Here is a 23,951-nt window from a genome sequence, read left to right as displayed (position 1 = left end):
CCATATGTTTTTATTTATTTTTTTTTTGTATTGAACTAATGATTTAACAATTAGTATAGACTACTAATCATTTAGCTATCACTAATCAAACTTGTCAAACATTCAGACAGTGGGGGACTTCTATTTATTTTTTTATTTTTTGTTTTGTAATTATGCTGCATTATTGAACAATGACAAAGTCCAAAATTATCCTAGCAATAGCAACCAGAGGTAGGCAGCAGTGTAGTGATGGGGATGTTTTTTATTATGATTTATTTTTAAAAATGGATCTATATTCAGGGTTGGGATGGTTACTTTTGAAATGTATTCCTCTACAGATTACAGAATAATGCTGTAATATGTAATTTGTAACGTATTCCGTTAGATTACTCAAGGTCAGTAACGTATTCTAAATACTTTGGATTACTTCTTCAGCACTGGTAGATTTTTCAACTTGTTCTGACTATAAAAACTCTGCCAGTACAGTAAGACAAAATACACATGTTAAAAATACATTCTCTGAAAAACCTAAATATCTTATGCAGTGTTGTTTCTAAAACAAGATAAATCAAATTGATTTTGTTTTAAGGATTTTTAGATATTTTTACAGGAAAACAATACAAAAATTATTATCAAGAATATGATTTTTGCCCTAATATCAAAGGTCTTACAAGAAAAAAGAAATTATGTTCCAACATTAATTTTCTTGATAAAAAAATATGATCGTGTCTGGTAATGTGCATGTTAAATGGCTAGAAATAGCATTTTAGCTTAGCGTAAAGCTGACAATTTACACAAGGTTTATTTCTATTTCTTCTGCTCCAAACTTACTTCAAACTTACTTCTCTGTCTGCTCGTATGAATGTAAAACTTCATAAAGTGTTTCACTGCTGTTCAAAATGCTTTTGGATCGCATCATTTATATGTATAAATGTTTTCTATCTGAAAGGACTAAATATTAAATGAAACAAATGACAATAAAATGCAAAGTAATCTCTTCAGTAATCAAAATACTGTTTGAATGTAACTGTATTATAATTACCAATGATTGTAACTGTAGTGGAATACAGTTACTAATATTTTGTATTTTAAATACGTAATCCCGTTACATGTATTCCGTTACTCCCCAACACTGGTTATATGACAGAAGTAGGAAGAGTAGTATGAATAGTATGCCATTTGAACTCAACCATGACTATGGACACCTCACTGAATTATATGCTGCTACATTATTGATTATTTACAACTGTTTTGTCAGATCAGCAGCGCAGCCAGATAACTCCGCCCCTTCCGCATTGTACGGCAAGGCGCGTGCGATCAGTGCATGAGGTGTCCAACATTCCACACTCCGTTTTGACGGTTGAAAAAGTGCGTCATCAGGACAGACACCTAAATTTCTTCCTGGTATATTCCCACCAGATGCCTATGCCATGAGGCGCACACTGTTGACTGGCAAGTCTTGAGCATTTTTGACGCAATGCTGATTAGTGTGCATGCTACACTGTCAACGTCTCAGTCTTTTACATTAGAAATCCTACCTGCCACATAATGATTTACTCGATTAATAACACCAAGTTTAAAAGACGAATTCTGACACTTTTAATACTTTGAGTTTATACCTTTATTCAATGAAATGCACTAATTTTATGAATGATGAGCGTCGCTGCTGTGTTTGTCCAATCGTAAGAGAGGAGAGTTTAGAGGAGGAGTTTATCGCACTGACGTAGGCTTCAATGCAGGAAGAAATAACTGCATGGGCATCTCACGTTGAGTGTTCCTTTGAAATAGTGGTAGTTGTATAAAATTACCGTAGTTTATTCGACTGATCCGTCTTGTTTGAACTGGGCAGTTTTTCCACATTTAATTGCTGTTACTAAGGAAAAAAAATCGAATTTGGCATATTATTGAGATCTAAGATTTCTTTTAATAATTTTAGCTTTAATTGTTATGGCAGGTATTTCTAAAAAAACTGTGAACGAGATCTTTCAGACTATGGAATATGGAGCATCCAGCACGAGCACTGCAGTTGCACAGGTAAAGCATTTTCTCCCTTAGCACTTTGGAGTCATGCAAATTTTGGATATATCTTTTAGGCTACTGTTTATCATTTCAGGTTTTGTCATTCCAACCACAACATGCAGCCCCCTTTTGCCCAAAGGGATGTTTTACATCAAAATGAATCGCATGTGACACAGGATGCATGTGACAGACTATTAAAAGCATGTGATAGGATGCTGGCGGTCGTCTTACAGTTAATTTGTGTGTAACAAAACAACACATCTGGACAGTTCGGCTTAATGCATGAGTTGCTTGCATGTAAGTCCTGTGAGCAAAGTTTAGAAATGTAGCAAGGTACAGTTAGCTGGTTCATGTATTTTGTAAGACATGCTCTGTGAATAATCAACTGTCTGTAACCTTCACCCTGTCTTTGCAAAATCATTCTATTGGCTCTCTCAGAGAGGTGAAACAGACCAACCGGCTTATATTTACACAAATCAAACATGGTCGTAGTTTAAAGGTGCATTCAGTATTTTTTTTTCCCCATTAAAAAAGTTTTACTTCTAAAGAAATGAATTGAATTTTGAAACATGTATAAAATCATGACCGCTCGCATGAGATGAGGGCTCTAGTCATATCAGTAACCTTATTAAAGCTGTTTAATTCTACATGGGTTAGGGGTGCCCTCATGGGTGCTGCCATTTTAGACTCACATGATTAGCTGAATCTCAGTCTTGTTATTGGACACTTTCACTCTTGGATTAAATTAATCATGGCTGATTGTGAATAGTGATTTTCTACAATGGCATCAGTCACTGAAAACTATTGATTTTGAATGATGCTGCATCCACACCTCTAGTTGTTCACGGTAAGTCCAAGATGACACGAACAAAAAGTTACTGAGTGCAACTTTAAAGCCCAAGTTATTGTCATGTAGCATGAGTAATGTTTCTTCTAGTTGCCTTCATCCATGACAGGGAAGAAAAATTAATTATTATTTCCAACACAGTTTGAAGCAAATGTGAAGATTTATACTACGGAATCCAATGTTATATTTGATAATTATTGAATGTATTGTCCTCATGTTTTTCCTGGTTGTGAGAAATATGTATTTGAGTGAAATAGAGGTCGACTGATATATTGGTTTTACCGATTAATTGGTACTGATAGTTGCTTTTTGTTTCAAGCATTGTAACAGAGCCAAGTCTCCGTCACCATCATTGTTTATGGACTAGGTGTAATTCATGATTATTATTACAAAATGTTATAAAAATAAAAAAAAGATACGTATGAAGCATAGATATTGCTGAGCGTTTATTTAAATAACCTTGATTGTTGAGTTTGTTGATTCTGGTTGAGAGTGTCCCTACTAAAAGAAAAAAGTCTGTTTTTATAATACTGGAATACTGGACAATTGACGAGCGTTCGCTGATGATCTACTATTGGTGAATGTTGATCTTATGTTGAAGAATTACTGCTCATACAGTATTTATTAGCCCATATGACAATGTTTACTTTAGAATGTTTCTATTGCAATACATTGTAGATGATTGTGTGCACGATTTTGTTTCCCTTCAAAATAAGAGTCCCCAGTGTATTTTGGGCTTGTTTATAGTTAAAAGTCCCTCGTTATGATCTAAATCTTAATTTGTTTTGGTTATTATTGGGATTTTGGCTACACAAAGTAAACGCACATCTGAGATTATACTAATGTTGGACTCTTGTAGGCATTACGTCTGTGTCCGTCACAGTAATAAAAAATAAAATAACTATTTAAATAGATTTCAAAAAACTATTGGCCGATTAATCTGTTATCGGCCTCTTCCACCACATTTAGTTATCTGTATCAGCAAAATCCACCATCAGTTGACCTCTAGAGTAAAACACAAACTCTTGAATCTTCTTACATCTCATTCTCCCTCCTCAGTCATGGCTGGAGAAGCATTTCCGCACTCTTGGCTTCTTCACTGAAGGGAGATTTTCCTGCCCTGCAGATAGGCAGACACTGAATGTGACTGATTCCAAAGGTGAGCAATAATTTTCTCCTGAAACTTTTATCTGTTGTTCAATCTTCCATACAGCAATAAGATAACTTCTGCCCTTCCTGCCTCTCTTTTGACAGCTGAGGTGGTCTGCAGCATTGTTTGTGCTAAAGATGAGGATGTGGCATCTGCTGCCGCCTCTGCAGCTGGAGGATTCAAAACCTGGAGTGAACTGAGCTGTTACAAACGGGCCAAAGTCTTACTCCAGTACTAAATCAGCAATGAATCAAAAATAGAGCTTTACTTAAAATATTGCAACCTGTCAGAGTCAGGTTTGCGTAAATGTACTCTATGTTAAGTCTTTGAGTCACGTGCAGAAATGTTTGTACTCCAGGTTGGCAAGTGTGCTGCAAAGACACAGTCAGTGTGTATCTGAGCTTTGTGAGCTCTCTCAGTCTTCCATCTCTCCTGCGGGGCTGATTAGACTGGCCCAGTATTATGCCAGCTGGGCTCAACTACGAGTATCACTTATGCCTGAATGGACCCCACAAGGTGTGTGTCGATTTGTTTGTGTTGGAGTGTGAGAGACAGAAATGTTTTATTTACTTGTAAAGCCCTGTACACATGCAGCAACTTCCAGCTACAAAGCAACCTCATTCATGAGCGACCACGACCTCTGGCGATTAGATGTGGGCGTTGGCGAGCGACACGACAAATTTGAGAAAAAGTTTAACTTGATGCAAATGAGGAGCGAATTTCAGGAGCGACAACCAATAGGAGCGAAGACTGTGTCAGCGGAGCTCACTTCATCAATCTCCTTTGAGATAATGGAGTTGAGTGCAGAAAAGGAAGAGAAGTTTCTGTGAGCGATTTCACTGTTCTATACGATTCGTCTGTAACTAAATACATGGATATAATAAATGGTGCGTGGAAAAGAAATTGTCGGCTGTCTGAGTGAGTTTGATTCGTACATTGATAGTTCGTTCGTCTTATTAATGTAATAATGCAGTGAGCACTGCTGCAGTTCATATAAAAACACTCTGATTCCTTATTAAATTAGAATGAAATTGTATTTTTACTAGCAAAATGCCTAATCTATGATCATGTTTTCAAAAGACATGGCCAGACGTGCAGTCCACCAATAATGTTAGAGTGACAGCAATAGGAACGCCCACTAGCGACTTCATAGTACAGAGACTAGCGACATCAATCGATAAAGTCGCTGCATGTACAGGTGCATCTCAATAAATTAGAATGTCGTGGAAAAGTTCATTTATTTCAGTAATTCAACTCAAATTGTGAAACTCGTGTATTAAATAAATTCAATGCACACAGACTGAAGTAGTTTAAGTCTTTGGTTCTTTTAATTGTGATGATTTTGGCTCACATTTAACAAAAAACCACCAATTCACTATCTCAAAAAATTAGAATACATCATAAGACCAATAAAAAAAGAACATTTTTAGTGAATTGTTGGCCTTCTGGAAAATATGTTCATTTACTGTATATGTACTCAATACTTGGTAGGGGCTCCTTTTACTTTAATTACTGCCTCAATTCAGCGTGGCATGGAGGTTTGTGGCACTGCTGAGGTGGTATGGAAGCCCAGGTTTCTTTGACAGTGGCCTTCAGCTCATCTGCATTTTTTTGGTTTCTTGTTTCTCATTTTCCTCTTGACAATACCCCATAGATTCTCTATGGGGTTCAGGTCTGGTGAGTTTGCTGGCCAGTCAAGCACACCAACACCATGGTCATTTAACCAACTTTTGGTGCTTTTGGCAGTGTGGGCAGGTGCCAAATCCTGCTGGAAAATGAAATCAGCATCTTTAAAAAGCTGGTCAGCAGAAGGAAGCATGAAGTGCTCCAAAATTTCTTGGTAAACGGGTGCAGTGACTTTGGTTTTCAAAAAACACAATGGACCAACACCAGCAGATGACATTGCACCCCAAATCATCACAGACTGTGGAAACTTAACACTGGACTTCAAGCAACTTGGGCTATGAGCTTCTCCACCCTTCCTCCAGACTCTAGGACCTTGGTTTCCAAATGAAATACAAAACTTGCTCTCATCTGAAAAGAGGACTTTGGACCACTGGGCAACAGTCCAGTTCTTCTTCTCCTTAGCCCAGGTAAGACACCTCTGACATTGTCTGTGGTTCAGGAGTGGCTTAACAAGAGGAATACAACAACTGTAGCCAAATTCCTTGATACGTCTGTGTGTGGTGGCTCTTGATGCCTTGACCCCAGCCTCAGTCCATTCCTTGTGAAGTTCACCCAAATTCTTGAATCGATTATGCTTGACAATCCTCACAAGGCTGCGGTTCTTTCGGTTGGTTGTGCATCTTTTTCTTCCACACTTTTTCCTTCCACTCAACTTTCTGTTAACATGCTTGGATACAGCACTCTGTGAACAGCCAGCTTCTTTGGCAATGAATGTTTGTGGCTTACCCTCCTTGTGAAGGGTGTCAGTGATTGTCTTCTGGACAACTGTCAGATCAGCAGTCTTCCCCATGATTGTGTATCCTAGTGAACCAAACTGAGAGACCATTTTGAAGGCTCAGGAAACCTTTGCAGGTGTTTTGAGTTGATTAGCTGATTGGCATGTCACCATATTCTAATTTTTTGAGATAGTGAATTGGTGGGTTTTTGTTAAATATGAGCCAAAATCATCACAATTAAAACAACCAAAGACTTAAACTACTTCAATTTGTGTGCATTGAATTTATTTAATACACGAGTTTCACAATTTGAGTTGAATTACTGAAATAAATGAACTTTTCCACAACATTCTAATTTATTGAGATGCACCTGTATGTATGGGGCTTGAGAGGAATTCTTTGTAAGTCTCATGCTATGTTTTGTCCTCTCCACTAGGTGTTGTGGCAGTGGCTGTTTCAGATGACTGCTCTGTCTACTCTCTTTTGTTAAAGGTTTTACCAGCTATAGCTATGGGTGAGTCTCTCTGTCCAGCTTAAAAATCTTGTGAATATAATAATTTCATAAGATTTTTGTATGCTCTCCAAAGCAACAAAGAATGAATGGAGTGTCAAACATTTTCTAGATACAGAATAGATACAGCAGATCATGACATGACAAAGCATGAACATTTTCTACCCTCATTCTGACCCTCTGACAGAAACTCGGTTTTGGTGCCGCTTCTCTGATAAGGTAAAGTAAGCTTTGATGTGTTGTTGTGGAGGTTGTCAGATGCAAATGTCTGCCCCAGTATGACATCACAATGTGGAGGGAAAGAGAACGAGTTGTTTTGGCAGCTTGGTTTCAACAAATGCCCTTTTTGCAGTGAGAAGGAAGTTTTGAGTTCTGAAACTTAGTGTTTTTATAGTACAATTACCTTATGTCAAAAGATCAAAGAAATCCGATTCCTCATGTCATGACCCTTTTAAACAATCATATTAGAATTCTGGTATTTTCATAGACTTAAGGTGGTCGCACACCGGATGAGAAGCGCCACGCCGCATCGCGGCTAGGACACATCACAGGTATCAAACACTGGGCACGTCGATGCGGTTCAGGTGGCAGATAGTACACACAAAAGTTACCAAGGTTTTTCCCTTCTTTAAGAACGAACAAGGCTAGAGTAAATAATCTACATCCTTTGATAATGATTTTGGTTGAATTTAATGGAAAATATGCAAGTTGCGCTCCGTGGTGTGACAGAAATTTGAGCAGCCCATTGGAGTCGTAGCTTGGTGCCACCGACAGACACCGAGAAGCGGTGAGCGTACCTTCATTGAAAACAGTTGTTCCAGATGCATCCGGTGTACGACCCCCCTTTACCTTTAACTGGTTTAGAAATTTAGAATGGTAAATTTATTATATTACGTTACTTAAAAATAGGCCATAACATGGCTAATTTCTCAAAACATTAAGAGCCATTATTAATCCTTTTAAGTGAGGGCACAAATATATTTCTACCAGCCTGTATGGGCAACCAAACTTTACACTACATATATATTTATTTCCTAGGCAATGCTGTTATTGTTGTACCTGGCAAGACAACCACTCTTCCTGCCCTTCTGTTGGCTCAGTTGTTTATGGAGGCAGGATTTCCTGCTGGAGTGTTGAATGTGGTGACAGGCAGTGAAGCATCACTAGGTGCCAGAGTGGCTCAAAATCCACATGTGAACTATCTGACCTACAGTGGATGTAAACAAACTGGAGAGACACTGGCTAAAGCAATGGCTGGCTGGGGAGTCCCCATGTCTTTCTCTCTTTCACTCAGCTCGGTGTGCCCTTTAATTATCTTTGAATCGGCAGACCTCGACAGTGCCGTGGATGGAGTGATCGAGGTGGCCTTCAAAAAAAAGAGAGATGTGAGGAAATATCATATATAAACACACACACACACACACACACACACGCGGCCAAAAGTTTGGAATAATGTACAGATTTTGCTGTTTCGTAAGGAAATTGGTACTTTAATTCACCAAAGTGGCATTCAACTGATCACAAAGTATAGTCAGGACATTACTGATGTAAAAAAACAGCACCATTACTATTTGAAAAAAGTCATTTTTATCAAATCTAGACAGGCCCCATTTCCAGCAGCCATCACTCAAACACCTTATCCTTGAGTAATCATGCTAAATTGCTAATTTGGTACTAGAAAATCACTTGCCATTATTTCAAACACAGTTGAAAGCTATTTGATTTGTTAAATGAAGCTTAACATTGTCTTTGTTTTTGAGTTGCCACAGTATGCAATAGACTGGCATGTCTTAAGGTCAATATTAGGTAAAAATGGCAAAAAACAAACAGCTTTCTCTAGAAACTCAGTCAATCATTGTTTTGAGGAATGAAGGCTATGCAATGCTTGAAATTGCCAAAAAAACTGAAGATTTCATACAAAGGTGTACATTACAAGGACGGAAAGAGATGTGGAAGGCCAGATGTACAACTAAACAAGAGGATAAGTACATCAGAGTCTCTAGTTAGAGAAATAGATGCCTCACATGTCCTCAGCTGACAGCTTCATTGAATTCTACCCGCTCAACACCAGTTTCATGTACAACAGTAAAGAGAAGACTCAGGGGTGCAGGCCTTATGGGAAGAATTGCAAAGAAAAAGCCACTTTTGAAACTCAAAGAAAAATTGAAAGAAAGAAAAGGAAAAAGGTTAGAGTGGGCAAAGAAACTTGGACAACAGATAATTGGAAAAGAGTGTTATGGATCTTAACCCCATTGAGCTTTTGTGGGATCAGCTAGACTGTAAGGTGCGTGAGAAGTGCCAGACAAGACAGCCACATCTATGACAAGTGCTACAGGAAGCGTGGGGTGAAATGTCACCTGAGTATTTGGACAAACTGACAGCTCGAATGCCAAGGATCTGCAAAGCTGTCACTGCTACACGTGGAGGATTTTTTGATGAGAACTCTTTGAAGTAGTTTTTCTTCAAATTGTAATTTTTCATGTTGTTAATGTCCTGACTATACATTGTGATCAGTTGAATGCCACTTTGTTGAATAAAAGTACCAATTTATTTCCATAAGAGCAAAATATGTACATTATTCCAAACTTTTGGCTTCCAGTGTGTGTGTATAATAAAATATATATATATATTATTATACACACACACAGTTGTGCTCAAAAGTTTGCATACCCTGGCAGAAATTGTGAAATTTTGGCATTGATTTTGAAAATATGACAGATCATGCAAAAAAAAAAAACACAGTCTTTTTCCAGACTAGCCTGTATTTGTCCTGAGGTCACCTGTGGGTTTTTCCTTTGCATTCCGAACAATTCTTCTGGCAGTTGTGGCTGAAATCTTTCTTGGTCTACCTGACCTTGGCTTGGTATAAAGAAATCCCCAAATTTTCCACTTCTTAATAAGTGATTGAACAGTACTGACTGGCATTTTCAAGGCTTTGGATATCTTTTTATATCCTTTTCCATCTTTATAAAGTTCCATTACCTTGTTACGCAGGTCTTTTGACAGTTCCTTTCTGCTCCCCATGGCTCAGTATCTAGCCTGCTCAGTGCATCCACATGAGAGCTAACAAACTCATTGACTATTTATACACAGACACTAATTGCAATTTAAAAAGCCACAGGTGTGGGAAATTAACCTTTAATTGCCATTTAAACCTGTGTGTGTCACCTTGTGTGTCTGTAACAAGGCCAAACATTCAAGGGTATGTAAACTTTTGATCAGGGCCATTTGGGTGATTTCTGTTATCATTATGATTTAAAAAGGAGCCAAACAACTATGTGATGATAAATGGCTTCATATGATCACTATCCTTAAAGAAAAGTTTTTTTGCATGATCTGTCATATTTTCAAAATCAATGCCAAAATTTCACAATTTCTGCCAGGGTATGCAAACTTTTGAGCACAACTGTGTGTGTGTGTGTGTATATATATATATATATATATACACACACACACACACACACACACACACACACACACACACACTATGTCATTGTTTACTCCCCCTCATGCCATCCCAGATGTGTGATGACTTACTTTCTTCTGCAGAACACAAGAGTTTTTCAGCTCTGTTGGTCCATACAATGCAAGTGAATGGTGACCAAAACTTTGAAGCTCCAAAAAGTACAAAGGCAGCATAAAAGTAATCCTAAAACTCCAGTGCTTTAATTCATGTCTTGTGAAGTGATCTATTCAGTTTAAGGTGAGAACAGAAAGTGTAACTAATTTTTCACTACGAATCTTGACATCAGCAGTCTCCTTGCTGATCATTTAAAGCTTGAATTTAAAGCTCATGCTGTTATCGTGTATCGAGCCTGAAACCATGATCGCCAAGGAGACTGCTGATGTCAAGATTCGCAGTGAAAAATTAGTTAGATTTTGGTCTGTTCTCACCCAAAACCGATTAGATCGCATCACACGACATAGATTAAACCACTGGATTACTTTTATTCTGCCTTCATTCACTTGCATTGTGTGGACCTACAGAGCTGAAATATTCTTCTAAAAATATTTTTGTTCTGCAGAAGAAAGTCATACACATCTGAGTGAATTTTAATTTTTGGGTGAACTATTCCTTTAACCATTAACTCTTAAAAATTGCAATTATATTAATTTAACACAGGTTGGATAATCAGGAGAAAATAGGAAATTATATTTAAATATATAAAATGTACTATTCTAGATTTAAATATACTGTTAAATATACTATCTTACTGATTATTTGCAGACATAAAGTTTAATTGACAACTCTCCTGCAGTACCTCCATAGTCCATAAGGGGAGCATGGCCCACAGATAATTAAAGATTTAATTCATTTTGTAGAAAAGATATAATGTGCCTGTTTCTCTCTTTCTCCTCTCCAGTTTCAGTGGGTGTTGTGTGTACAAGAATCGGTGTGGGATTGTGTTGTAGCCAAGCTGAAGATGAGAATGGCTGGAATGAAGTATGTATCTCTTGCAACCGAGAATGTCAGGAACCTTATAGATGTTGCAGTTCAAGAGGCTCAACAGCAGGGGGCAACAGTGAGTTGTAAAGTTTTACTACTTTTACACCAAATACAGTAGACAGTGTAGAATTGAACTGTTCTTTCAGCACTGAATAATGCAGAATTTATTAGGGACATTTATCTTTTTTGTTATCTTGCATTGCAGCTGATCCAGTCGTGTGCACCTCCCTCTACCGATGGTCTCTACCCCCCTACTGTACTATGTGGTCTGGCTCCCTCATGTGCCTCTGTGATTTCACCTCCTCCAGGCCCTTTGCTGCCCCTCATATCCTTCAGGAGTTCTGCTGAAGGAGTTACTCTTGGTGAGGCTGAACAGATAGAAGAACGGAATTAACTGAAAGCTATAAATGAGTGTGTAATTCCTGCTATAAATGCAGGCTCTTTGATCAGACATGCATGTGTTTAGCAGTGATAGTGGTGACTGTATTGTTTTGCTCTTTATGTGATCTATGATTATGTGTAGGAAACCACAGCCCTCATGGTCAAGCTGCTTCTATCTGGACTGAAGACTTGACTCTGGCTTTGGAGTCTGCAAAGAGGTACATGCATGCTTGGATCTAAAGATCATGCCTAGATTTAATGTCATTTTGCATACTGTCATCACACCTGCACACATTTCTATCCCTTCTCTTCTCTTATGCTCTTAATTTCTCTGTGTATTGCACCCTCCCTTTTTCTTTCTTTTTTTTTTTTATAGTCTGTGTGTAGGCTCAGTGTGGGTGAACTGTCATTCTGTCATGGATCCTGCACTACCTCTTTGTGGACGGAGGGAGAGTGGGAACTGCACTGATGGAGGCAGAGAGGTATAATATAAACAAATACTGCCTGACCGGTCACTTGTTTATGGGTAGTTGACATTTAACATGTCAAAATACAGTGTGTGTGTGTGTGTATATATATATATACATACTGTATATGTTAAATATGTGTGTCTGTGTATAAGGGACACTTACACTGTGTTTAGGCTTTTATGATAGGTCATGTAACAGGTCAATATTTCTTAAGTTGTACACAGTTCACAAATTTTCATAAACTGTATTTATAAAAAAAAAAAAGTTTAGATGAATTATAGCATGCCACACTGCAGGACACTGCTGAAACCGCTCAAAATTTCATGCCAACTACCCTTACACTAATGGGTTTCAGTGGTGTGTAGGCTTCCATTTCTGCTTTTTGGGTTTCCATGCTATTTGTCTGATTGGTTGATGGTTTGGTTTGTGTGTAATTCAGCATGTTTGACTGGATGTCTTTGTCCAACGATGCTTTCTGTTCCTCTGTAGGGGCTCTATCAGTTCCTGCGGCCCTCTCTGTCACCCTCCCTCCCAAGCTCTTCTCCCAGCTCTATCAACTATGCTGATTTTGGCTCTGTTGCATCCAAATTCTTGATACCTGAAGGATTCGATCCTTCCAGGTGAGTGTGTTGTCTGTCATGTCACATTCCCAGGCAATAGTTTAGTGTTGATCTTGAACTTACATTTATATCCAAGGGCATGGATGCAGCAACATTCAAAATATTTTTGTCAGAGTTTTCAGTTACAGATGCCATTGTAGAAATTTACTATTCACAGTCAGCCATGATTAATTTAATCCAAGAGTGAAAATTTGGAATAATTATGTGAGTAGTATTCAGCTTGTCATGTGATTTAAACATGGCAGCCCCCATGAGGGGACCCCCCTTTATGTAGGAAAAAAACAGCTTTTATAAGGTAACTGATATGACTGGAGTCTTCATCTGAAGTATGTGCTCATGATTTTAAACATACATTTTAAAATGACAATTTATTTCTTTAGAAGTAAGACTTTTTTTTTTTTTTTTACTTCGGAACAAAATACTGCATGCACCTTAGTATTCTTAATGAGTTTGGCTTATTTTAAGAAAATTTAGCTGATAACCAAGACTGCATTAGATATTAAGGCTTGTTTTCAGAGAATATATGTTGAATATGAGTATATTTTGTTTGTGGTGCTGGCAAATGTTTTGAAGCCTTAATCTTAGGTACTTTTGCTATCAGATAAATGTATCTTTTTTATCGATATTGTTACTGAAAAACAAGATTAACGTGATCTAAGATCAAATTGTTTTTTTTTGTTTTTTTTTTACAAATTTTTGCAGTGTAGACAAGGTCACAAACTAAACAGACTTGTTTCATAGTGTATGAATGTCTAAGTATCATCAAATATCTTTTAGTACAGTATTTAGATTTGCTATAATTTAGATTTCAGCTTCACAATATTATCTCCCTACCAAATGAATCATATTCCCTTACAAAAATTATTATTTTCACATGTAAATTAACTTGTGATTCACTGCAAATGTTTGCCAGATGTTTGCAGCTCTTCACCAGTAGTGGTGAACCTGCAGCAAACCTTTGGCAACAATGAACAATTTGCTGCAAGTTTTCCGCAAAGCTCATTTGCATGTGCAAATGATCAGTGGCAAATTTGCGACAACTTTGCAGCAAATTTGCCATGAACTCTTGATTTTTGTATGGGTTGGGCTCAATTTTCTTGGTTCTCCAGTAGTTTTGCATAAAATGGCATTTACAATTGCTGTCAGCTGCTTAACAGATCCTTGCATTTTATGACCCTCTTCTCTCTCTCTCAGTGTCCCTCGCTTTTACTCCCAGTTAGTGGGTGGTCAGTTGCGTAAAGCTGACTTTGGCTGCAGTAGGTCAGTGTTGGCTCCTGGGGGTGCTGTACTGGCTCACTGCCCAGATGGAGGCAGGAAGGATGTCCGTAATGCAGTAGAGGCAGCCATTAAGGTTCAGCCAGGGTAAGCTTGTATAGAAAATTTGATGTTAGCTTGAAAATAAAACAAATAGACCATTTATGGTAGCCAACCTGTTTTGACAGTACAGTAATTAATGATTGCCATTGCTAACTACTCTGCCCTACAAAGGCAAAACACAATAATTACTCTAACACTAAAACTGAGGAAAAAACAGCTTAAAAGCTTTTTGATTTTCCAGCCAAATGTGCATCATCACATATTCACACTCCGTTTTCTGTTAATCTGATTATTGTTCAACCAAACCTGTCTGCCACAGGACAGATCATAGTTTAAGAGACTCAATTACAGTCATAACTGAATTTTTACAAAATGTGTAATGACTTCATTTTACTTTTGTAGAGCAGAACTGTGATTACACTTAGTCTGGAATCCTGTTTGCAGTATATGTTGCCCTTGTCTGTACAAAATGCCATTATTTTGTCTATTCTGCACCCCTGATCCACACTGTGCTTACTGATGTGTGCTGTTGTCCTCTCATCTGTTTCACAGGTGGATGAAGAAGAGCCCTGCTTCACGCTCTCAGTCCCTTTACTCACTTGCTGACAGTCTTGAGAAAAGGAGACGGGACATGGCTATATCAATCCAGACTCAAACAGGCATCTCATTTGAAGCAGCAGACAGAGAGGTGGAGCTGAGCATCTCAAAGCTCTCTGATTGGGCTGCACAATGTGATAAAGAGCACGGAGGAATTCCAGTAAGTTCATAAAGAACTTGATTTGTGTTTAGACGTTTAAACTTTTGATTTTATTTGCCTGTTTTCTAATTATGTGTCTATCCCTTTAAAGTTTCTGCCCCAGTCTGGCTCTGCCCTGTTGACTCCTGAGGCCTTAGGAGTGGTGGGTGTGATTCTCCCCAGCTCCAAACTGCTCCTCTCTTTGGTGTCTCTGCTGGGGGCAGCTGTTGCCATGGGTAATGCTGTTGTCATGGTACCAAGTGAAAAATACCCTCTTCCATCTCTTGAGTTCATTCAGGTTTGCTACTTTTCAAATGAACACATTTATTTATAGTGTTTGTTTGTGGTGAGAGAAGAAACTTCACAGTACTGTAATGTTCACTTTGCCTCAATGTTGTTCAGTTTTGCCAACGAATTTCCCTATTCAATTCTAAAATTCAATTTCAGTTCATCCAAAAATGAAAATTGTCATCATTTACTCACTCTCATGTTGTTCCAAACCTGTATGACTTTCTGTCCTCTGTTGATCATAAAAGGACATTTTAGGCAGAATGTAAGCCTCAGTCACCATTCACTTTCACTGAGTGGAAAAAAGATGCAATGAAAGTGAATGGTGACTGAGGATGTCAATCTCCTTTAGTGTTCCACAGAGGAAAGACAGTTATATGGTTTGGAATGATATGAGTGGAGTAAATTAATTTTCTTTTCTGAGTGAAATATCCCTTATTTCAGTGGTTTTCAGCTGGTTTTGCTTCAGGACCCAGATTTTATATTGGCCATCTAGTGATGACCTCACACAGTAACAAACCTGTAACCCATATATAATGTATTCTGTCATGTTGTCATATTTTTACCTGTAAATGGCATCCAGTAGCCATTGAGAGGCTAGGTGGTGGGAGAATTTCCTTGACTCGTTTTTTTTTTTTACCGCTTTTCCTTGTCAACGAAATGCAAAGCTGTAGCCTTTCTTGAGTTACGTTTTATTGTGATGAGGTATATGAAACATGCAATGCAAATACATAACACGGTCAAATACAGTCAACAGAAAGTTAGCTTTCCCACTACTCACCCCCTCCCTCCATACCAAACAACCAACAAACGGGTCATGATGCCCACGTGATGGTAAATAACCACTAATTGCTGCTCCTACATTCCGGCCCCATGATTATTACAAAAATATAAATACGAAAAATAGTAATGATCATCAATACACATTATTTTAACATCAACAGTAAAATACATACATTACTAATTTGTACAATATTACATTTCATACTTTTTTTTTCTTTTACAGACATATCAAAAATATGTACGTGCGTATGCAAGCATGTGTATTGAAATGTCCATGTATATAAAAAAATGTCTATGTATCCTTAAGCCGAAGTCTTAGTCACAATTGTCAAAAAAGTCCAACAAAAAATCCAATTAATCTGTCCATAAATCGGTCATTAATTCCATGATGTCAATATGTCATTGCGTCAACAATCAATTGTAGGTCTCTTTGGCTTCAAGAAGTAGACAAACCTTGGTAATTGGTCTGTCCAAGCAATTGTACTTCGTTTTAATTCTTACTTGACAAATTAATCCCTTTTTTTCTGGTACTGTATGAATAATTTTACATAATTTACCCATAAAGCACGACATCTCCAATTTGAAAGTTTCTTTTCTGCACAAGCCATTTCTACCGTACCTGTAACTGAGGTAGGTATTCCCGTATCCATCTCCTCCAAAACAGGTCGGCCATATATTGTACTTGTCGCAACCTGCGACGCATATATTAGTCTTCCCTTTGAAACAGACCAGGGGGTAAGGACAGTTGAGTTTTTAAAAGGAGCAGATGATTGGTTCTTAGAGCCTCTAAATTGTTGGAAACAATGGATGACTTAGTTATAGCACAGCCATTGATAACTGACTCTACTTCAAACAAAAATGTGTGAAGACCCTCTTCATCTAAACTTTGCCCTGTTTAGATGGAATTCATAATCTTCCTCACCGATCTGATCGTTCTCTCCCAAAAACCTCCGTAATGGGATCCAGTAGGAGGATTAAAAATCAATTTAATGCCCTTCTGGATTAGAATGTCATGCATCTTATCGTCGTTCCAGTTTTTTTATGGCTTCTTTTAGCTCCCGTGCAGCTCGAACAAAGTTGGTTCCGTTATCCGAACGTAATTCTGATACTTGACCTCATTGTGCAATGAACCGTTGCAAAGCATGGATAAATGAGTCTGTATCCAATGATGCAGCAACTTCAATATGAACTGTTCTTATGGGGGAAAATAACTCCATATCCATAGTTTCACTGTGCTTCGTCCTCATTTTATCTCAAACGGACCGCAACAATCTACTCCAACTCGAGTGAATAGTGGTTCATCTGGTGAAACTCTATGTAAAGGTAAATTTGCCATCTGCTGGCATCCTGCTGTTCCTTGCCAGCGTCTGCAGATCACACATCTGGATAAAATTCCCCGTATGGCAGAACTGGCTCTTTTTCTTTTATTCTTCTTCCCTTTTCTCCCCAATTTTGGAATGCCCAATTCCCAATGTGCTCCAAGTCCTCATGGTGGCGTAGTGACTCACCTTAATCCGGGTGGCGGAGGATGAATCTCCGTTGCCTCCATGTCTGAGACAGTCAATCCGCGCATTTTATCATTTGGCTTGAGCGCATTACCACAATCCACGCACAACTCACCACGCGCCCCACCGAGAGCGAGAACCACATTATAGCGACCACAAGGAGGTTACCCCATGTGACTCTACCTTCCCTAGCAACCGGGCCAATTTGGTTGCTTATGAGACCTAGCTGGAGTCACTCAGCATGCCCTGGATTCGAACTCGGGACTCCAGGGGTGGTAGTAAGCGTCAATACTCGCTAAGCAACCCAGGCCCCCAATACAAAATATACTTAACTTTTTTCTTAAGTTACAAATTAAGAAGAAAATGGTAGTTAGAAGAAATTTCTTAAAAACATTTTGTGAATCCGGCCCCAGGTCCTTTACCTCTTTCACTCTGTCTTCTTCTGGTATGACACTCAACACTCCATGACTGTTGCTCATCCATTTGGTCAAATGGAATCCACCTTTAGCACACATTGCAAGGAGTTCTTTACATAACTGTACAGCATCTGATTCTGTGGGCACTGAAGTAAGGCAATCATCTACATAGAAGTGATTCAGGATGATCCTTCTATGTGATCCTGTGATCCTCTGCACATTTCCCAAGCACATAATTAGAACAACTAGGAGATGAGGAAGCTCCGAACAAATGTACAACCATTCTGAATTCTTCCAAGTTCTTACTGATGTTGCTTTTTGGCCACCACAGAAACCTGGTAGAACATCGATTCGATGTCAGCCATTAGAGTGACAGATTACATTCTCAATCCTGTAAGAACACTTATTAAGGTGCTTGTTAGGTCAGGTCCTTGTAGAAGTTGTCCATTCAATGATACTCCCTGCAATGAGGCACTACAGTCAAAAACAACCCTGATATTCTTTTTTGGATGATAAACCCCATGATGAGGTATATACCACAAGTGTCCATCATACCTCTCAAGTTCTTCTGCGGGTACCTTTTCAGTGTATCCTTTAGAAATAACATCTTCCATGAAAGCAGTATATTCTGCCTGAAATGAAATTTCCTTTTGTAGGTTCAGAGCCCGCTGTTCTGCAACTCCTTTGTTATTTGGCAGGACCACATCTGTATCCCTGAGTGGCAAGCCAATGCAAAAATGACCATCTACCAGTTTTACAGACTGAGACACAAGATTCATAAACTGATTATCTTCTTTAGACATTCCTACCAGTTCATTTAGAGCATTCTCAGGGAAATCGGTCTTAAACTGCTGTTTCCAAAGCTCATCCAATTTCAGAAACAAGATTCTGTTTACAGTCATGTGAGGTTGGTCATTACAGAATTTTTCACTCCTTTCCATTCCTTTGAGTGGTCCATTCACTGTCCATCCAAGCATGGTTTTTACTGCATATGGTCCATTTTTCTGGCTGTGAATAATTTGCCATGGCTCCAGAGCCTCTGGCACATTGGCTCCAATTAAGAGCTCAACTCCTGCTTCAATGGAGGGCAAGTGTATAAGATTTCAATAAAGCCATCGGAAAAGATCGCTCTGCACGGGAATATTAGATTTAGATACTGGTATACTTTTCTGTGTATACATTTCAGGAAGTGCATGATAATGAGTCTGATCCAATCCAGCAACTTCTAAATCCATGAGAACATAGCTGCAAACCGACTTATCTTGATTCATGGTTTTAAGGAGGATATTCAGTTTTTTGCCCAATAGATGAAGCGTATTCATGAGGCTTTCAGTACAGAAAGATGCTGAGCTGCCAGGATCCAAAAAGGGCATAAGTCTCCAGTCTTGTTTCCATTCTTAGATTTGCACTAATGCACTACCCACTGCTTGTTTTGGTTCCTCTGGCCTTTCTTTTTTTTTTTCATTGGAAAACATGAAGAACGCTTGGGTGCTTAAAACCACACACTTTACAGACATTCCACTTCCTACAATCTTTGCTGATATGGCCTACACACAAACAGCCATAACAAATTTCTTCTTCAAAAAATAAATTTTTTCTCAGTGAGTTTTCTTAGAAAGTGTGGTACAAGAATCCAAAATATGTTTTTCACCACAGCAAAGACAGGTTGTATTAATTCCTTATTAGTTTTCCAAACATCTGTGCCACTGTGATGATGGTGGCGAAACTACTTCCCCTAGTCTTAGAATGAATCTTATTAATTGTGTTTCGACCTCCACTAAGAGGTGCTTCTTGGATGTTTCCAAACACAGGATCTGTAGCAATTTTCACTTGCTTCTCAGTACAATTCACAATATCTTTAAATACTGCTTGGTCATAATGTTTTTTCCTTCAAATCACATGCCACCACTCTCCATTTATCTCTGAGCTTAAAGGGTAACTTTGAAAAAAGAATTTGCATGTTAGTAGCCAAGTTTAACTCATTCATATAACGGACGTCTTCCATGGCATTGCAACTAACTCTAAGAAAAAGACAATAATCAAGTAATGCCTTTGTGTCCTCAGATTTTATGGCTTTCCAAGAGAGTGCCTCGTCCATGTATGCTGAAGATATTTTCAGCTCATTCCCAAAATGTTCCTTAAGCAGAGCCTTGGCTTTCAAATAACCCTGCGTGAGGGACATACGTTGACAGCTTCTGACGAGCTCTTTAGGTTGACCTTGGGTATATTGATCAAGAAAATAGAAACAGTCACCATAACTGTTTGCCTTTTTTCCACAACCTCCTCAAATGAGCATATGAAGTATTGATTCTGCAAAGGATCTCCATCAAATGATGGAATTTCTCTATGAGGAAGTGTTGAGGTACTATGTTGTTGTACTAACATGGTCGCAATTACATTTTGTTTTTCCATGAATTCCATGTTTCCTTGTTCCCTATTAGTTGATGATTGTCTTGAAACAGGTACATTTTCACTGCTGCAGTTGCCAGGTGGCTGTACATTTATTGGTGCAGTTGACTGTCATGATGTCATTATTGAACTCATTGGTTGTAATAAAGAGTGAAGCTGAGAATTACTTATGATCCTTTCATTCCTTCTCGCAGCTTGTGTCAAATGGTTAACAGGCAGAGACTGTGACACAGCATGTGTGTCATCTTGAACCGAAGCCACTGCTATTTCTGCAGTAGGATTAGAGGAAATTATTCCAGTGTTCTCTGTTTTTGATTCCCTTACTTTAAACTGTACACTTTGTTCTGATGCAGCAGACCTGTACACATTATCTCTAGCCCTGGATACAGCTATTTAAGTTTGAAGCTCAATTTGTTCCTTTTTCTTCCTTAAACATTCTTCTTCCACCGCATGCTTCCGTTTGTAACATATGCTGACTGACCAGTAAAGCCACCGTTTCAGCCTCGGCTTGAAGACGAGCAGATGATGTAGATGACCTACTAGACCATGAACCATAAGAAGAGGTCCTTTTGCTTGATTTCTTGCTGCATACGTTTGAAATACTAATCAGTTGGTTTTCTCATCCGCAAGATACTCAAAATTCACCATATTACATTCCTCACTTAAACATATGTTGTACCATGGAACTGAGTCAAACCATTCATTTTTCTTCATTTGCTCCTCAACAGGAAGTAAAGTAATTACACTCTCATACAACACAGTAGCATCATCTTTCAAAAGCATCAGTGTTTCCAACAGTAAATAAACCTTGGATGAATTTTCATCATTCTTCATCAGTTCTTTCATTGATTCAATCACATTTTTCATTTTATTCACTTTGGATTTACATTGCTTTTGCAGCAATTTAACTTTTGCCTCCCTGGCCTTTTGCTGTGAGCTTATGCTCCCTTTTGCTTTCCATAACTGCAGCAGCCTCATCTTTCTCCATTTTTGCCTCATAAAACGCAATTCAACATCACATACAGCTTCCAACAGCAATCCATCTAATCAAATGCACGACACATTGTGCGAATCTCAGCGATGCGTGTCACCTCACAGCGCACCTCATAAACACTGAATTTCCTGTCCACCGCAATTCATCCAAACATCATCAGATCAACGGTACACATATATCATGGCAAATTATATCATCTCCAATAGACAAGCAGCAAACAGATAAAAATAATAATCTGGTTCACATACTGCTTCTAATGCTGTGCATCTTGTGTCTGCTTTTCCTCTCACAATCCACGACTGCGTTCCAGTGCGGCGCATGAATGGAATTCCATTGAAGATGAAGCGATTTTCTGTTGACTAATATTAATGGCATACAGTAGCCGTTGAGAGGCTAGGAAGTGGGAGAACTTCCTTGACTCGTTTGCGAGTCCTTGTTAACGAAATGCAAAGCTGTTGCCTTTCTTGAGTTACGTTTTATTGTGATGAGGCATCTGAAACATGCAATGCAAATACATACGTAACATGGTCAAATACGTTCAACAGAAAGTTAGCTGCCTAAATTAGTTAGTTATCGGCCTAAATTGGCAAGCTTCTACCAAGTGATACATTTGCTCAAATACTGTTTAGTTTGATTTGACACTAGGCTTTTGATGTCTCCGCCCTTTTAAAGTTGATAAGCCTATTTATTTTGCTACTCTAACTATATGCAATTATATGGTCAGTTGCATTGCATTATTTGCCTTCAGCTTTGTTTTTCCCTTTTGTCTGTGACCTGTTCAGAATAGACCTGTGACCCACAAGTTGGGAACCACTGCCTTATAATGTTGGTAACATACCCTCACAACCTCGACTTCTGCTTTTTGCTCAAAGGTCCTGCAGGCCTCAGATATTCCAGGTGGTCTGGTCAGTATAATAACAGGAGGCAGGGAGCAGCTGACCCAGGCACTTGCTAACCACAGTGTGATTCATAGCATTTGGTATTGGGGAAGTAAGGAGGTGAGGAATTATTTTTCTCTCTGAAAATAGGCAAAGTAGGTGGAGTTACAATAAGAAATGAAGTGCAATTTATTTGTTTCATGGTGCAATTAGATTTTTACACACTTAAGTGCAAATTACTGTTGAGCTTAAATTAGTTCTCTTAATGCACACTTTTTTGTTTTGTTAAAAAGATGTCTGAAAAGGAGAGGAATTGGACTACTATGCACAATTTTGTAAAGATACTGAGTTAAAACATATTGTTTTATGTAGCAGCATAAATATACAGATATTTTGCCTATTTTTGCATATGACTGTATGCCTTTTTGCATTTTCACAAAGAACCGCATGCTATGTCAGCACTAATGCAAGCATGACCCGTAATGCATAGTTCTTTCACTTCTCTCTATCAGGGCTGTCAGTTCCTTCAATACTCCTGTGTCAGTCCTCTTAAACGTCTGTGGCTGCACTGTGAAGAGGAGGAGGGTGAAGGAGGCAGAGACTGGACTTGCTCAAATCCCTCTCTTCAAGAAGAGCTTTGGAGGAAGGCTGTGGTCTGGAAGATTGTGTGGATCCCCACTGCATAAAAGCACTTATTCAGTTAAAGGAGAAAAGATGTAATTTCCCAAGTGTTGGAGGGGGTGGTTGTAGATTCTGGAAAAGTTTTGCATAAGGCACTTAGCCAATAGTGAATGACTGGGAGGAATGTTTGGAGAGTGTGTAACATTTGTTTCACTTTTACATGGTCACATGTAAAATAAAGAAGATGAGGTTTCTTTTGTTGTTCACCATGACTGAGACTGGTTTAGATGTGGTTGTTATCTGAAAAAATAAAGTATTAGTATTACCCAGGTCTTTTATTTTTTTTTCCAATATAGCAATCAGGATTGATCAAAATTATTAATAGTATTTGTTTAATTCACTGTGCGCTGAAATATTGCTGGGAATTTTGTTCATAGGTATTTGTTAACATTGATATGCCCAATGAATAAATGTGATATGGATATTTAAATGACTTTAGGTCTTAAAGTGATTCATTGTAATGAAATTATTATATTGCTTTATTTCTGTTAATTGATACAGTCTTATATTTTTTATGGTATGACCACTGTCTGTTATTTGGAGAAAATAAAGTAGAAGATATTCTAATTAAATAATAAAATAAAAACTGTAGGCAATAGCTGGTGTTAGCTGGTGTTACTAAACTGAAGGGTAGCATAGTCACTTCATTCTGTAACTGACATTCAAAGACATCTATTCTCAGAACCACACAAAAAACAAAAGCATTTTATATTGTGAAAATACTGATAACTTCATTTATGTCACATTGAAATATTTAGGAAAGAGCATATGAATTGTAGTGACACTAAGGAATGCAGTTTACAATAAGTTGAAATGAGGATTCCACAACCTGGCGAGTTCAAGCTTCAAGCTATAGAGCTGAAATGTACTCATGTCTTACATAACAGGAAATAAATGTGAGAATGCTGAGTCACAGTGACACTTCTTCACGTCAGCTCTTGTAAATGTATACTTACTGTGGCTGATACAGGCCGAGGTTTCATGTGCAATTTTAGGTACAAAAATGATTAGTCACTATCACCTGACCAGTAACCTTTGTATCCATGGTTACCAAGTAGAAAACTGAGCCATGTTTTTGCTGAATTGTCCCAGACAAATGATTATAATATAGTGTTACA

The 23,951-nt window shown here is 38.3% G+C and overlaps 1 protein-coding gene across 3 annotated transcripts; it reads left to right on the top strand.

Moving 5' to 3' along the window:
• Positions 1-1,281: 1,281 nt before the first annotated feature.
• On the top strand, positions 1,282-23,431 carry LOC127449938 (aldehyde dehydrogenase family 16 member A1-like). 3 transcript variants are annotated; one of them, XM_051713572.1, is made up of 17 exons: positions 1,282-1,431; positions 1,934-2,013; positions 3,905-4,004; positions 4,100-4,226; positions 4,354-4,511; positions 6,834-6,911; positions 7,947-8,293; positions 11,273-11,431; positions 11,561-11,717; positions 11,879-11,954; positions 12,113-12,218; positions 12,696-12,826; positions 14,021-14,188; positions 14,696-14,900; positions 14,992-15,177; positions 22,147-22,272; positions 22,665-23,431. In XM_051713572.1, the coding sequence occupies exons 1-17, from the start codon at positions 1,410-1,412 to the stop codon at positions 22,836-22,838; spliced, it is 2,400 nt and encodes a 799-aa protein (XP_051569532.1). In that variant the 5' UTR covers positions 1,282-1,409; the 3' UTR covers positions 22,839-23,431. The 3 variants fall into 3 exon arrangements, with proteins under 3 accessions (XP_051569532.1, XP_051569534.1, XP_051569533.1); XM_051713574.1 differs by having other exon boundaries at positions 14,992-15,115; positions 22,665-22,813; XM_051713573.1 differs by lacking the exon at positions 1,282-1,431 and adding an exon at positions 2,093-2,295 and having other exon boundaries at positions 1,714-2,013.
• Positions 23,432-23,951: the final 520 nt, after the last annotated feature.

Source organism: Myxocyprinus asiaticus, chromosome 13, assembly GCF_019703515.2.
Source record: "Myxocyprinus asiaticus isolate MX2 ecotype Aquarium Trade chromosome 13, UBuf_Myxa_2, whole genome shotgun sequence".
NCBI lineage: Eukaryota > Metazoa > Chordata > Actinopteri > Cypriniformes > Catostomidae > Myxocyprinus > Myxocyprinus asiaticus.
The sequence above is the reverse complement of the archived record's forward strand: the minus strand, read 5'-3'. Positions and strand labels throughout refer to the sequence as shown.